A 15447-nucleotide genomic window follows, 5' to 3' on the forward strand; every position below is an offset into this window, starting at 1 on the left:
CAATACCATGCAAATGACAACGCAGACACTAGAGAGAGAATTCAGTAGGAAAAGTACCACATCAGGATAGGTGGCTTTTGGCTTTGAACCTTCCGCAGTGAATTACTATCGGATTTACTTGGCTAATCAGTGAACGCAACGTCTTGAACTGCTCAGCCGTTTGTGTAAACCAAGACAATAGTAATCACACAATACCTTTCTAGACATCCCGTGGTTGCTCAATTGTGTTCATTTTGGCCCTGAACAATTCTCAGCTTCTCATGAGTGCTTTTAGAGAACTAAGCCCTTCAAAAAAAATCTCACAGGAACGATCCCATTCCTTACTTAAGATAGGTGACTTCCCATTAAGAGTATCTTGCAATACCCCACTTGTTATTTTCAAGTATAGGAATCATTAAAAGCAAAGCTTATCCTAAAGACGCTGCAAATAGCATTGTTTCATCATAGGACATGGGTAGGAGATTATCTCCGCAGTGCTCCCATTGAATCATCCACAATTCGGTTGTCCCTTTGAACCTAGATCTTGGGGTCTCCAGGCAGCTAGGTTGGGTTGCCATTATGGCGATTCTTAAGGACGTAGGCTTTTAACCCATTCCCCTTGATGATACAACTTATTCTCTAGTCAAACCTTTAAAAAATTGGTACCACTAGGTTGACTACTCATACCATATGGCCATCACAAACTTTATATACATGCATGGAAATTATTTCCTTCGAGAGTAGTTGTTTTCCAATGTTAAGTCTTCCAAACATATATGGGGACTTACTAAGTAATTTGCCTATGCTTGGGTAAACTCCCCCACATTTAAGGTATTTATCGAAAAGTCTATAACCTTTCAATACCTTAAAATATCATTGCAAGAGATAATCTTTATCTCTTTCTAGAAGCAAATTACTAGTTCATTCTACCTAAGTTGACATATAGTCCAAAGATAACTATGTCACTCCCCCATAATTCACTCACATTGTGGTTGCTTTTTAATGCTATCAATTACTCATTCATCTTTTCTTTCCTTTTTTTCCTCTTTTTTTTTTTTTTTTTCTTTGAATAACCATTCATCATACTTAAGAAGTAGGAATCAAGGAAGATATTTTGTTTTTATCTTCACTTGTTATGGCCTAAAGTATCGCTATAGCCTTTTCTGAGAAACATGTCTTGGCACTTTGGCTTTAACCTACAAACTTATCGAATTTGCATGGCTAGGACCTCCTTTGATCAATGACAACACCATTTCAGTTGTCATACCTCAAAGTCAAAACATTATTCTCCCATGTACTTCCCTTCTCAGAAGTAGTTATCATTACCTTACTTTCCTTTGCGGGAGACAATGTCTATAATAAGGATGCAATCTCTGCTTCTTTCCTTGTGGGTAATTAACAGTGAAAACTATGCCCTTTGCACACTCTAACATTTTTTACCAAGAGTTGCATATGCCTGTAATATTGGCCAAGTCATCACCTTGTGATAACTGTCAACCACCAAATGGTGATCATTATGATCATCTTACATGAAACAGTAACATGCATGAAGCACCGCTTCAAGCATTTGTGGAAGTCTTTGCAGTTTCTGCAACGAACATCACATGATGGCTTTTCACCCAGAGATATGTGCATCTGCTCAAATAACAAAGCCAAATGATGGCACTGTGATCTAGAGTAACATGCAAAACAAAACGAGTTAATTTTCATTTCGAAAACAAAATGGTTGTTCGTAAGGAATGCATCATTGCATATTTAAATGCCCTGCTTGCTCTAGTGGATGTTCATAGAACTCTGAAACAACAAAGCTCTTCCCAAACAACTCCATATTTGTAACTGAATAGTTGTAGCCTAAAAAAGGACCAAATGATCCATGCAAAGTGATCATGTCTTTCTACCAAATTTGAAAACGTCAGTCGTGTCCTTTGGTCCTCTACATCCAATCTTGGAAATTTCGTCTTTTTCCACTCGAAAGAAAGATTGACTTCAGGCAGGACCAAGGATCTCCTCAGTTCCATGCTTCCAATCGTTGCATCTATTAGCTTGCCAATAAGGAACATGAGAATGTGCATTCACAGAAGGGTGTGAACACCATCACTTACTGTCAGCCAGGGCCATAAAAATATAAAATTAAAATTGAAACAAACAAGTGTATACACACCACACGAGTCTTCTATGAATATGTGAGTCATTTCATCAGTTATATAGACATATATGCAAATCACCAATATGGAACCAACGTTAATTGTTTCTAATATTTCATAATATACAATCGGATATCCCACACATAGAAATTGGGCATCAATATTATCTGCGTCCTGGGGTTTAACATGTCTAATAATTAACATATTGATACGTCAATATGTGAATCAAAACTATGAAACAAAACAAATCAAGTTCTGTTTGCTTGAAAATGATCAGACGAAAATGAGAAAACCATTTCATATAACATTATAGCAAACTAAACTGATAAACTTGTCTTAAGATTGTTGGAAACATTGGATCTAGTTGTATAATAAATCACATAGAAAATCAAGAAATAATTCATGCAATTATATATCACAATAATGCATGCACATTAGTAATCAATGTTAAATGAACATGGTATAATGGACTAGAAAAACCTAGAAAACACGGTCGAGGCAAGTGTTGAACACTTTGTCCTTAAGGAGAAGATTTATAATTCTAAAGGTGGGAGTAGAGGGTTTATTCATAATTCTTTTTTTTTTTTTTTTTTTTTGGGTCAAAGAGAAGATTTTATTCCAACCAAACACACTAATACACAAACTTACATACAAACATAGGCCCAACAACACCTGTACACAACCAAAAAGGCCTAAACAGAAAGAAAAAAACAACAGAAACAAAAAATGAGCCCAAAAGCCCAAAACAAAAGAACATCCGAGAAGCATCCACTGCCTTCTCCACCGTCAATTCGAGGAACCTCCAACCAGGCCGATTCTCCGACCGCCGCTGATCATCTTCTTCATTGAAACCTCCTGCACACAGCCATAAGCAAGAGGTAACCAGCATCCAAACGAAAGAAGCCAATCACTGTATTGAAGCTCAAAAAACTTTCCAAGCAACACTGCCGAAAACAGCAGACATAAAGGAGAACGTGGTGGTGTTGAAAACACCTGAGCTGGGTGAAAGCTCCGAAACCCTACACACGAACTCCACAGAAGACATGGCTGAAAATCGAAGCAAGGAAGAACTAGGAATAGGAATACCCACGGAGTTGGAGAAATAGGATAGGCCAAATTGAAAATTGGGGAGAACCAACAGTAGATGCAGAGAGAGAAGAAGAAGAAAAGGACAAAGCATCCGATCTTAGCCGAAGCTAGGGCCAGTGCCATCTGAGATGCTGAAAATTGAAGGTCTCACAGAAGCACTCTCACTTCAAAGAGAACAATGAAGGCGATTTTACTAATTTTGTCCAAAAATATATAATTTGTTGATATGTAATATTCCAGGCACACCAGTATGGGTTAGGCCTTCTACCTCTCTGGGGCCTCTATTGTTGGGCTTCTATCTCTGTCTGTTGCCTTTGGGTTTTGCCCATTGGGTGCTAACTGGGTTAATTAGTTTTTTTTTTTTTTTTTTTTTTTTCATAAAACTGGGTTTATTTGTTATGTAGCAATGTTGAGGATGTTGGCTATTAGCTTATTTTATTAAAGATTCAAAATATTTTTATTATTATGTAAAATAATAAATACGAAGATTCATGTCTTTTATCAAAGGTTATAGAGAGTTTTATAAATAGGAAACTTCTCAAACATAAAATATACGTTAAAATATTATAAAAACTAATTAAAAGAGTTTGAAAACTTTGAGTTTTAACGAAAATGACAAAATAAAAGGTAAAGTGAATAGTACCAATATTTATTTTTTAGTGTAAAAATGTGGTTTTTCGTCAAAGTGAACAATATCAGAAGTTTTTCGTTAAAGTTTCCTAAAATATTTTCCTTCCCTTCCTACTATAGTACGCATTTATATTCTCTATTATCCTCCTACTCAACTCTATTATTAATGGGCAACTGATCACTACTTAACCCCCGTATGCTGTAATCATATTTATGGACCAGACACTTTGTGAGATTCAAGGGTCATATCTTGGAGTTGTAGATAGCCTTTATAATCTGCACGTAGCGAGTTGTCAATGGCTTTAGGACAGTTATAACACACCTCTCTTGATATTGCATGCCAAATTATTCCTTACTCTCTTTTTATCTACTGCTTTGTTTATCAATATATGTGTTTAATGCATTTTGGTATTATCTAATTGATTTAATTTACATGTGTACTATGACTATAATTGTTTATCTTATCCTACAGGGAAAGGAATATGGCATTGCAGCAATAGCATTGCTCAATGGCCCGAATTTACCTTACCACGCCCATCTCCAACTTAGTTAAAAACAAAGATAGGAAATGATTTTCATAGTCCTGTTTATTTTTATTTATGGATTCCTTTTCGACTTATTCATTTCAGATCACAAAAATAATGAAAGGTGTGCATGGAGAGAAAAATAGTGCTAAATCACTTCCAATAAGATATTTATTGTATTTTTGCATTGTCAATCACATGATGACTGTGTCATCCAATATTATGTTCTATACATCTGAAGAGTGTAGGCACCAAACGTGGGTTTACAAGTACCAATATTTAGCCAGCCAAATCCATCAAAAGTTAGAGGTTTATGTTCTTGTTTTGACACTGTTAGAGTTTTGAATTACAAATTTTTAAGTTATCTTTTGTTTTTTATAATTTTATTATAAAACTGTTGGATTGATATGGTACACAGTCAAGTTAAGAACTAAATAATGTTAAGAAAACAGAGAATCTTTATTATTGTCATCTACCTATGAAACCCACATACTTAAAGCAGCCATTTTACAAGATAACTATGAGCTTAGACTACTGTTGCTTTGGTGGATAATTTAGGTTTTTGTTATGGATGATGTTACAGAGATCAAATTTTTACATCAAATTTCCAAATTAAATTATGTGTAATTAATAGGAAATGAACACGTTAATCAACACTTAAGTAATAATACCATAATTAACATCACCAATCTCTCTCTCTCTCTCTCTCTCTCTCTCTCTCTCTCTCTCTCTCTCTCTCTCTCTCATATAGGGATATGCTTGGTTTAACTGCTCGTGAAATTAGAGTTGTGGCTGTGGGAGAGAACCCATGAGTGAGCAAAGCAGTCCTTTTCTTTCATGTTGGCCTTGCTTGCTGCAAGTATAGTTGAAGATATGTGGACCATGCATGATCTGTATACGGTTTGAGTAGGCTCACACGTGAATATGCAATTTCCAGCCTTTTACAAGGACAAAATAATTTTTGAAAGCAAAAGGCAAAGGATTTTAAGCTACAAACCAAACAATACTTCGTTCTTTTCGGACTTTTTATACATCATGAAAAGACTACGTACGTCTAACTTTTTCTTTTTCAGAAGAATAACATGTAAATATATTTATGGAAATTATCAATTATAAGATGTGTATATCAAGGGAAGGGCCTCATAGCTCCTTACTATAGGCGATTCAAGGAAATGCTCATCATTTTTTATCAAAATCTGACTAAGAAGTAAGACCACGGCTCCAATAGGGCACATGTCCATCAAATAAATAGCCAAAAAAGGAGAGAGTGCTTCTATAATCACATCATTTGCAAGAAATGGGCATTGGAACAAGTCTTCCTTGAATTCTCAGTTAGAGCATCCTCCTTTTCTGCAACAGCGGGAAAGCGGGTGAATTCGCCTTAGCGAAGATAAAACAAAAAAGTTATTTTCAAAATCTATACAGTTTGTTAGGCTAGCTATACTATTGTAAAAGATTTCACGTTCATGTCCATTTGGCGCTTGTTTCGAACCAGTCCATTGGTGTTTTGCTCTAGTTTTACATATAAAGCATATCAAGTCAATCAGCTTCAAGTTTTTATACTTTCCGCTACTATTACTTTGATATACAGTAAATGTGTTCAAAATTTGAGATACTTAACTTTAATTTTGTCAATAAAGACTGTCTGAATGTGAATTCATATAATTTCTCTACAACAATGCAAAATATTAATGTATGGCATTCCCACTTAGTAAATGTTTAATAACCAAACATATAGTCATGGGGTATAGAATGTGCCACAGCCTCTCATATTATATCCTTCAAAGGAAAAGTAAATGTGCGACCTTTTCATGAAGCTAAAACATCCTCCACCACATGACCAATAGAGGGGGAAAAAAAACTCCATGAAAAGTTCTGTAGCAAGTTTCAGCTAGCATTTATTTCAAACCTAAAAAAGTAAAACATATTTCCTTTTCTTTCTAAACTTTGTTGAAAATCTAGCACGGTCACGAAACTATTCACCCCTTCCGTTGATAAGTGACAAATGATTGAACAATATCCATTCAAATAAATACTGGCTGCAGGGCCAAACAGACCACTACAAATAGACTACTATAGACCTCCTTCTACTACCATGTGACAATCTTCAGAGTTATTTGGCCAAGTTAACTAACTCTTGCTTCCCATTGCCACTCAATCCAATTAGCTTAAGTCCTACGTTAGGGGTTTTTTGTATTCTCCAAAATTTTCAAACATGGCACCCCCTGGAGAGTTTATTTCTGGCTCTAGGGCCAACAACATCTCCAAGTCTAAGCCACCAAGGCTTTCATCCTCAGCAGATAGCCTTAAAAGAACAATGTCCGACATCTCTTACGAGCTCAGCAAAGAAGCCAACTTTGATCAGGATCTGAAATCCCTTCCGCCGATATCGGAGGTGGAAGATGCAAAGTGTGAATGCTGTGGCATGAGTGAAGAGTGCACGCCCGAGTACATAGACCGAGTGAGAGACAAGTTCTTGGGGAAGTGGATATGCGGGTTGTGTTCTGAGGCAGTGAAAGAAGAGGTGGAGAAAAATGGAGGAAATAAAGAAGAGGCTTTGAATTCACATATAAGTGCATGTGTTAAGTTTAACAACTATAGTAGGGCGTATCCGGTTTTGTTTCAAGCTGAGGCTATGAGGGAGATGTTGAAGAAGAGTAAGTCAGACGGGACGGGCATGAGGGCTAAGTCGATTAGTCCGAAAGACAAAGGAGGGCCAAAGGGGAAGATTGCTCGGAGTTCAAGCTGCATTCCGGCGATTACGAGGGGGATGAACAATCTCTCCATGGCTTGAAGGCTAGGCATATAATATCTGATCATGATCTAGGGGACATGGTTTCGTATTTGTCAACCTGCTCTCCCCTTTTTATATGCTAATCATTAACTGGTATAGCTTCCCTCCAAATTAACCTTCTCAATCCGTCTTAGGGTTTCTCTTCTAATCATCTTGACTCACAACATGTACCGGTTACCTGGCTAATGGACCGACCTTTTTCCTTCTTGGTGTTTTGGGTTAGTCCAAACCCTCCTAGCTATCCTTGGCGCATCTTCAGTGTCTACTGGATTGTCTTCTTAACCCTCTCCGTCTTTCAGTCACCCTCTTGGGTTTTCTTTCGGTGGTATTTAGTTTCCTACTTCAAAGCCATGCATGTACTTATGCTTACCTATGGGGTTTTTGGGGTTTATTAGTACTAAATGCTCCATCACTGCCCTTCTCCCCTAGGGTTTGCTTTTCTTTTTTCTTTAGTTCGCTAAGCTTATCTGCAGTGTGCTTAATTATTTGCTAATTATTTGCTATTTCTGTATAAATAAGAAGGGTTAATTGTTAGTTTCTATGAAGAGCTACTACGATATCGATCCTCGATTTGAATCCAACCTCAAGTCTCTTTATCTAATTTTCAGTCTAGCTATATGTATCGGAACCCATGTAATTTAAATATGTATCCGCAGTTTCAATAATAATCGGGTGTTATATTCTTCTAGATAATATTTTTGGTTTATGTTTTCTCTTATCAATGGGGTGGAAGAACACTGAAGAAAGTATCACAAATAGCTATCAATAGTTTCAATCATAGTGCAGCGAAATTAGGTTCATTTGAAAATTTGGTTTCTTGTAAATGGTCCATGCGCAGATTGCTGGCAATAGAGTTTATTGGTGGAACGGTGGAGGGGAAAGGTGTGGGTAGTATACCAAAATAACATTTTTTTAAATTTCTAGTTTGTTTATATATATATATATATATATATATATATTTCTTCAACAGCATAAATTAATAAATATTGCCCTTTTCTGAAAAGGTCCTAGATGTTTTTTTTTTTAACTTCGGTACGAGAAAATTTTATTGATATGAATTTTAAAAAATTAAGCTTAGTTAGGGGGACATAAACCTTACGTTAAACCTAAACCCTAAACCTTACCCCTTTTAAAGCAAAAAAACCAAGTAAATGATAAGAAGAGGGAAGAGGGACATAAACCTTACTCTTCTTGAAAAATAAAATATAAGAAAAAGAGGGGGACATAACCTTACCCCTCTTGAAAAATAAAATACAAGAAAAAGAGGGGAGGAAATAGAACCAAACCCTCTAAAATAAAACCTAAAGGGGCATTTGTTTGCCGTTACTAAATGGGACTGGACTGGACTAAGCTAGTTGTTAGTCTAATACCATATTTGTTCCGTTCTGGGATTAACATTAATGAGACTAAAGGGGACTATATGGACAAAACACTTCGCTAAGAGGTCTTAGCAAGACCCCCAATAACTAGGCCTGGCAAACGGGTCGTGTATGTCGTATTCGTGTCGTTTTCGTGTCACACCTGTTATCTTAACGGGTCGTGTAGTGTCACACCCGTTAAGAAAAAAAAAATTCTTAAATTTGCACATACCACACATTGCCACATAAATATTACTTCAAAATATTAAAACACATTTGTCATTTAAGTATTACATCTACACTTGAAAATAAGAGTCTAATAAACAAACATCCATACACTACTAGTCTATTACAAAATATTAAATGTGCAAGGATATGCAAAATGAAAGAGTTTTTCTTTCCAAGGTTGTGAAGCCTTTCTCAAAAGTTTAAACCTTGCCAATGGAACTCAAAGCTTGCACGTTATTCATTTAACAAAATCCTCAATTTTCATCGATCATCATGCATAAGATTTTGTGGTCTCCACTAGTGTAAATATTTTAAATTGAAGATCGAATTCATTCATTGTATTCATATAGGGTCAAGGAGTGTAGCTGTTAAAAATCACCAAAATCAGAGTTAAAATAACCGTGCAATTGTGATTTTTCGTTGATAATCGTTGAAAAGTTTTGTCCCGTTACTTGATCTCTGAATGTTTTTTTTTTTGCGATTTTTGGCATATGCAATCTTGAAGCAAATACAAACAAGTTTGACGGTTGGATCGTTGAAATTATTTTCGTAGAATGCATATTCCATCAAAACGATAGATTCACTAACACTTAGAGTTTATTTATACTTTCATCAAATATAACATAAGATTTTGTGGTTGGGTAAATATTTTAAATTGAAGATAGAATTCATTCATTGTATTCATATAGGTTCAATGAGTGTAGCTGTAAAAAATCATCAAAATCGAATTTAAAATAACCGTTAAATCATTGATTTTTCATTGATAATTGTCGAAAAGTTTTGTCCCATTACTTGATCTCTGAATGTTTGTTTTTTTCAATTTTTGGCGTATGCGATCTCGAAGTATATACAAACATGTTTGACAGTTGGATCGTTGAAACTAGTTTCTTAGAATGCATATCCCATCAAAACAATAGATTCACTAACACTTAAGAGTTTATTCATACTTTCATTAAGTATAACATAAGATTTTGTGGTATCCATTAGTGTAAATATTTTAAATTGAAGATCAGTTCATTCATTGTATTCATATAGGGTCAAGGAGTGTAGCTGTAAAAAATCATCAAAATCGGAGTTAAAATAACCGTTAAATCGTGATTTTTCGTTTATAATCGTCGAAAAGTTTTGTCCCTTTACTTGATCTCTGAATGTTTATTTTTTTGCGCTTTTTACCTTATGTGATCTCGAAGCATATACAAACAAGTTTGACGGTTGGATCGTTGAAATTAATTCCGTAGAATGCGTATCCATCAAAACGATAGATTCACCAACACTTGCAATTTATTCATACTTTCATTAAGTATAACATAAGATTTTGTAATACCTACTAGTGTAAATATTTTAAATTGAAGATCAAGTTCATTCATTGTATTCACATAGGGTCAAGGAGTGTAGCTGTAAAAAATCATGAAAATCAGAGTTAGTATAACCGTTAAATCGTGATTTTTCGTTGATAACCGTCGAAAAGTTTTGTCCCGTTACTTGATATCTGAATGTTTGTTTTTTGCAATTTTTCACATATACGATCTCGAAATATATACAAACAAGTTTGACGGTTGGATCGTTGAAACTAGTTTCGTAGAATGCGTATCCCATCAAACAATAGATTCACTAACACTTAAGAGTTTATTCATACTTTCATTAAGTATAACATAAGATTTTATGGTATCCACTAGTGTAAATATTTTAAATTAAAGATCGAGTTCCTTCATTGTATTCGTATAGGGTCACGGCGTGTAGCTGTAAAAAATCATCAAAATCTGAGTCAAAATAACCGTTAAATCGTGATTTTTCGTTGATAACCGTCGAAAAGTTTTGTCCCGTTACTTGATCTTTGAATGTTTGTTTTTTGCAATTTTTCGCGTATGCGATCTCGAAGCATATACAAACATGTTTGACGATTGGACCATTGAAACTAGTTTCGTAGAATGTGTATCCCATAAAAAACAATAGATTTACTAACACTTAAGAGTTTATTCATACTTTCATTAAGTATAACATAAGATTTTATGGTATCCACTAGTGTAAATATTTTAAATTGAAGATCGGGTTCATTCAATGTATTCGTATAGGATCAAGGAGTGCAGCTGTAAAAAATCATCAAAATCGAAGTTAAAATAATCGTTAAATCGTGATTTTTTGTTGATAACTGTCGAAAAGTTTTATCCTGTTACTAGATCTCTGAATGTTTGCTTTTTGCAATTTTTGGCATATGCGATCTCGAAGTATATACAAACATATTTAACGGTTGGATCGTTGAAACTAGTTTCGTAGAATGTGTATCCCATCAAAACAATAGATTCACGAACACTTAAGAGTTTATTCATACATTCATTAAGTATAACATAAGATTTTGTGGTATCCACTTATGTAAATATTTTAAATTGAAGATCGAGTTCAGTCATTGTATTCATATAGGGTCAAGGAGTGTGGCTGTAAAAAATCATCAAAATCGGAGTTAAAATAACCGTTAAATCGTGATTTTTCGTTGATAACCATCGAAAAGTTTTGTCTCGTTACTTGATATCTGAATGTTTATCTTTTGCAATTTTTGACGTATGCGATCTCGAAGTATATACAAACAAATTTGACGATTAGATCATTGAAACTAGTTTCGTAGAATGCGTATCCCATCAAAACAATAGATTCACTAACACTCAAGAGTTTATTTATACTTTCATTAAGTATAACATAAGATTTTGTGGTATCCACTAGTGTAAATATTTTAAATTGAAGATCGAGTTTAGTCATTGTATTCATATAGGGTCAAGGAGTGTAGCTGTAAAAAATCATCAAAATCGAAGTTAAAATAACCGTTAAATCGTGGTTTTTTGTTGATAACCGTCGAAAAGTTTTGTCCCATTACTTGATATCTGAATGTTTGTTTTTTACAATTTTTGGCGTATGCGATCTCGAAGTATATGCAAACAAGTTTGACGGTTTGATCGTTGAAACTAGTTTCGTAGAATGCATATCCCATCAAAATAATAGATTCACTAACACTTAAGAGTTTATTCATACTTTCATTAAGTATAACATAAGATTTTGTGGTATCCACTACTGTAAATATTTTAAATTGAAGATCGAGGTCATGCATTGTATTCATATATGGTCAAGAAGTGTAACTGTAAAAAATCATCAAAATCGGAGTTATAATAATCGTTAAATCGTGATTTTTCGTTGATAACCGTCGAAAAGTTTTTGTCCCGTTACTTGATCTCTGAATGTTTGTTTTTTGTGATTTTTTGCTGATGCGATCTCGATGCATATGCAAATAAGTTTGACGATTGGATCATTGAAATTAGTTTCATAGAATTTGTATCCCATCAAGTTCAATGGTGTGTATGTGTGTGTATATATATATTAAGTAGATTTAAATTTATTTATTTTGTACGTATAACACTTAAGAAATTGAATAGTATGTATATTTAAGCCAATACAGTGGTCACTAATTTTTAATATTTAATTTAATATATATATATATATATAATTATTATAGTTTTTAAGAGTATAAAATTGTTAAATTAATATATATAATTATTATAATATTTTTTTAGGGTTTTAAAATTATAAAATTAATATTTTTCTTATCATGTATCATGTTATCTACGTATATATCCGAACCATGCGACTGCTAAGACCTCCGTCTGCTCTTCCCCCTGCGTTGCTTGCTTTCTGTCCTTACTCCAATCAAATCACACCACCAGACCACCACACTCTCTCCCTCTCTTCTTGTCTGCTACTCGACTACGACGATGGCTCCCTAGGTGAGCAAATCTAGATTACCGTTCACCCAAAGCTCGACGCCGACGCCGATCTGCGCGTTCGCACTCAGCCACACCATCTGCAACTCCAACGCCTGCATCGATCGGTAAATCTTTCATATGGTTGTGTTCATCGTGTCAGTGCCTAAGGTTTTTGGCGTTCTGATTAGTGTGCGTTTGCGTCTCGTCCATTCTTCTGATTTCTGAATTCTGAAGTTTCTGAATCCCCAAGTTATTCTTGTATACTCTTGTCGATGCGCTTATCTCTTGCTGCAGAAAAAAATGAGATTCGAAAAAAGAAAGAGAAAAGGAAAGGGAAAAGAAAGATGGGGGAGAGAATTAAACCAATGAAAGAAACGAGAAGCATCAGGAAAGGAAAAGAAATAGGAAAGAAAATGGAAAATAAAGAGGGTGGGGGAGAGAAATAAAAAAATTGTAAAAAATAATTTTTAGATCTAAAAAATAATTTAGTCCGTGAATTAGTTCGACATTGCATTAAATATTTTACTATTTTTATCATGCTTAGTTCTAGCCAAGTCAGTCCAATTTAGTTCTTAAAACTAGTTCAGTCCGAGATAGTTCAGTACAAAACAAACGTACCCAAAAGGTAAGAATATGCAAGATCAGCTGCACAACAAAAAGGATAATCAAAAAGGGTTAAGTAAAAAAATGTGATCAAGGAATCAAAATGCAAAAATGGAAGAATCTCTATTGGTGAAGCAACATGCCAAATAAGTAAAGACTAAAAAAGATGTTTTGTTCTATAACACGATGTAGGTCTCAATTTTTCTCTTTGGGATTTTGTTTCTGAATATACATTAATCAATACTAGTTCAAAGAAAATATTAGCAATTCTATGTAGTTTTATCAAATTACTTATAAGTTAACACATGCAAGAGTGAGAGGTCTTAGGTTCGATTCTCGTCAAATGCGAATTTGAATCTTATTATTGTTAGTCCATTGTGAGGTAAAGCCCTCTTCCTTAGTGTAGATAATATTGTTTTTTCAAAAAAAAATTTAATAAATAAATAAATAAAAGGATTGCGCACTTAAAATTCTCCAGCCATTTAGTACTATGATCTAGTAGCATTTCTCTTCACTTGTAAGTGAAAGATTTTAGATTCGAATATCGTAGATAACAAATTCGATACCAAATTAGATTATCCATTATATAATTTAGTTGAACTTCTCCTTCCTCTCCCTTATGCTATTTGAGACATTAATAATGGATGCTCTCAAATAGCATAAAAAGGACCATGTAGATCATTGTTCGAGGTCCTGCACCAACCACACTTTTGCGCTCTATCGTCCTAACTGTCCATTCGACACTTGGTTGAAATTATATTTTTTTATAGTTTCTTCAATTTCAATTTTCGCATTGTTTCATTCTAGTTGTATCAAAGACTTCAATTTAGTATTATAAATTTAATTTCATTCCCCGCACTTCAATTTGTCACGTGCTTGTTTTCACTTTTACCTTTTAATTTTGCACTTTAATTTTGCACAGAACCATCGATCGACACACGTTCAAACCTCAATTGCTGTTAAAGAAAAAAGATTCATGCACAATCAAAATATTTACGCTCCCATCCCCTAGGCCGAGAGTTGGCACGCTTGCACATCAGACCTATTATAAGATCAATAGTTATTCAGTTAAACACCAAAATCTTGGCAACGTTTATCAAACCATAAACAATTAATTATTTGATTGATTTTTCAAAAAGTTAAGTTATAAAATGTGAACTATAAAGCAAACGGTTTTTCGTGCAACTCTCTTTTTTTTTACTTCCTAATTTAACAATATAATCGGACAGTCACTTAGTATTGCAATCTAGTAATATTTCTTTTTAATTATTTACTTGATTTTTCAAAAAGTTAAGTTATAAAACGTGAACTATAAAACCAACGGTTTGTCGTGCAACTCTTTTTTTTTTTTTTTTCCTAATTTAACAATATAATTGAACAGCCACTTAGTATTGCAGTCTAGTAATATTTCTTTTTAATTGTTTACTGGATTGATTTTTCAAAAAAGTTTAGTTATAAAATGTGAACTATAAAGCAAATGGTTTTTCGTGCAACTCCCATTTATTTATTTATTTTTCCTAATTTAACAATATAATCGGACAGCTTAGTATTACAGTCTAGTAATATGATTTTATGGGTTGTCCACAAAGAAATGCATAATCAGATTTTGTTGCAGAGCAAGTTAATGCATTTAATAGTTATCAAGGGCAAAGAGATGATGTTCATTCAAATTTTTATAATTCAGGTTGGACAGATCACCCAAATTTAAAATGGGGTGATGAGCAACAAGTTAAACCAACATTCCCACCACCAGTCTAGCAACCTGCCGCACCAGCTAGAGCTCCTTGGGAAATTGCAATTGACAAGTTGGCAGAGGCTACTCGCATCAGCGAACAAAGCAATCAGAACCTACAAAAAATACAGCGGACAATGAACCAAAACATGCATAATATGCAAGCTTCCATAACTAATTTGGAGAGGCAATTTGGGCAGCTAGCAAGTAATATCACTAAAAGAGAACAAGGAAAATTTCCCAGCCAAACGGTTCCAAATCCAAGAGGTACAGAAGATTGTTGTGCAATAAGAACGTTGAGATCTGGAAAGAGATACAACAATCGCGACAAAGAAAAAATTGACAACGAGGACAAAGCCACAAAAAGTGCAGAAAAAAGATGCAGAAATCGTTTGTGGACAGATTTTGAAGATGAATTCAAATCACATTATTACTAACCCATTATGAGATTAAACCCCACTCCTAGTATAAATAATTTCGTTTGTTCCAAACAACATAGTCGGATAACATTAGCATGCAATCGTCTTTTTCTTGAGGAGGATTGCATTAACATGCCTAAATTCCAAAACCACCCGAAAAAAAATAAACACTGGAAAGAAAATTGAACAGATCCAAAGCAG

The 15447-nt window shown here is 34.3% G+C and overlaps 1 protein-coding gene across 1 annotated transcript; it reads left to right on the plus strand.

Annotated features, from left to right (window-relative positions):
- Positions 1-6447: 6447 nt before the first annotated feature.
- Positions 6448-7853, plus strand: LOC137708975 (uncharacterized). The gene has a single exon (XM_068448127.2). It carries the CDS (start codon positions 6582-6584, stop codon positions 7158-7160), a length of 579 nt encoding a protein of 192 aa, XP_068304228.2. The 5' UTR covers positions 6448-6581; the 3' UTR covers positions 7161-7853.
- Positions 7854-15447: the final 7594 nt, after the last annotated feature.

Source organism: Pyrus communis, chromosome 17, assembly GCF_041283825.1.
Source record: "Pyrus communis isolate YQ-2024b chromosome 17, ASM4128382v1, whole genome shotgun sequence".
Lineage (NCBI taxonomy): Eukaryota > Viridiplantae > Streptophyta > Magnoliopsida > Rosales > Rosaceae > Pyrus > Pyrus communis.